This window comes from Babylonia areolata, chromosome 2 (genome assembly GCF_041734735.1).
Source record: "Babylonia areolata isolate BAREFJ2019XMU chromosome 2, ASM4173473v1, whole genome shotgun sequence".
Classification (NCBI taxonomy): Eukaryota; Metazoa; Mollusca; class Gastropoda; order Neogastropoda; family Buccinidae; genus Babylonia; species Babylonia areolata.
In genome coordinates, this window is record NC_134877.1 from 51,578,072 (window position 1) to 51,579,216 (window position 1,145).

General features: G+C 48.9%; 1 protein-coding gene across 1 annotated transcript in view; it reads right to left on the reverse strand.

Moving 5' to 3' along the window:
* Positions 1–356: 356 nt before the first annotated feature.
* Positions 357–1,145, reverse strand: part of LOC143277691 (sialin-like) — a 14,864-nt gene continuing 14,075 nt past the window's right edge. Inside the window, exon 10 of the mRNA XM_076582613.1 lies at positions 357–839. Within this exon, the coding sequence (XP_076438728.1) occupies positions 357–839 (483 nt within the window). The remainder of the gene's footprint in view (positions 840–1,145) is intronic.

Here is a 1,145-nt window from a genome sequence, read left to right on the forward strand (position 1 = left end):
GACAGGTCAGTACAGATCGACAGCCAGAGACAGCACTGCAGTAGACTGTGCGCTGAACTGGCATGCTCTTTCCCCATGGCAACAAAGGTCCAATGACTTCAGAAACAAAACTCCACTCGGCACAGCACAGTACAACAACACAGCACAGTGCGACGCTACACGGTCAAACTCGTTCCTTTGCTTTCTGCGAGTCAGCTTGCAAAACACCGTGACACATCCACCGCGAAACAACGCTCACAGCACAGCACAGTACAGTGCAGTCTATCCTTTTCATATGTAGACCTTGTCACTTCAGTGTTGCCATCGCTTCAGTTTCACATCGAGAAATATCCATCGGCAGTACATCAGGCAAAATGTCAGATTCCGTTCATAATGTGTTTCCCACCCTCTCCCACATCTCCATTCAAAAGGAGTTTCCCACCCTCTCCCATATCTCCATTCACAAGGAGATTCCCACCCTCTCCCACATCTCCATTCAAAAGGAGTTTCCCACCCTCTCCCATATCTCCATTCAAAAGGAGTTTCCCACCCTCTCCCACATCTCCATTCAAAAGGAGTTTCCCACCCTCTCCCATATCTCCATTCAAAATGAGTTTCCCACCCTCTCCCACATCTCCATTTACTAAAAGTTTCCCGCCAGCTTCATGCTCTCCATTCATTTTCAAGACTCCTGGTGTGAAAGCGATGTTCTGTTTTTCGAGGGCAACGTGCACCTCGCCGTCTTTGGAGGCCCATGGTTCAAGGTCGCCAGAAGCAAAGATGGCGTAGAATACGGCTCCAAAGAGATAGACAGCAGCGGCCAGGTAGAAGACGATTTGCCACTCTGCCCGCGTCTGTCGCTGAAACAAAAATACGCCATCGTTAACTTTATCCCCTGACATGATGTTCGTGTTTGTCGCTGGAACAAAGCCACATACTTTGCCGCCGCCTGGATACAGTTTCTGACCATGTCTGTCTGGGTCATCATTCCACTTTGCGTTCTGTTCGTGTGTGAGGTAGCTTGGGGAAGAATAGGTTTCAGGGCAGATAATGGGGGTCGAGTAGGGTATAGTGTAGGCAGTTGGGGGTAGAATAGGATATAGGGTATATATAGGTGCTTGAGTAGGGTGTTTATGGAAGGTTAGCATGAGGGAGGAGTAAGATAC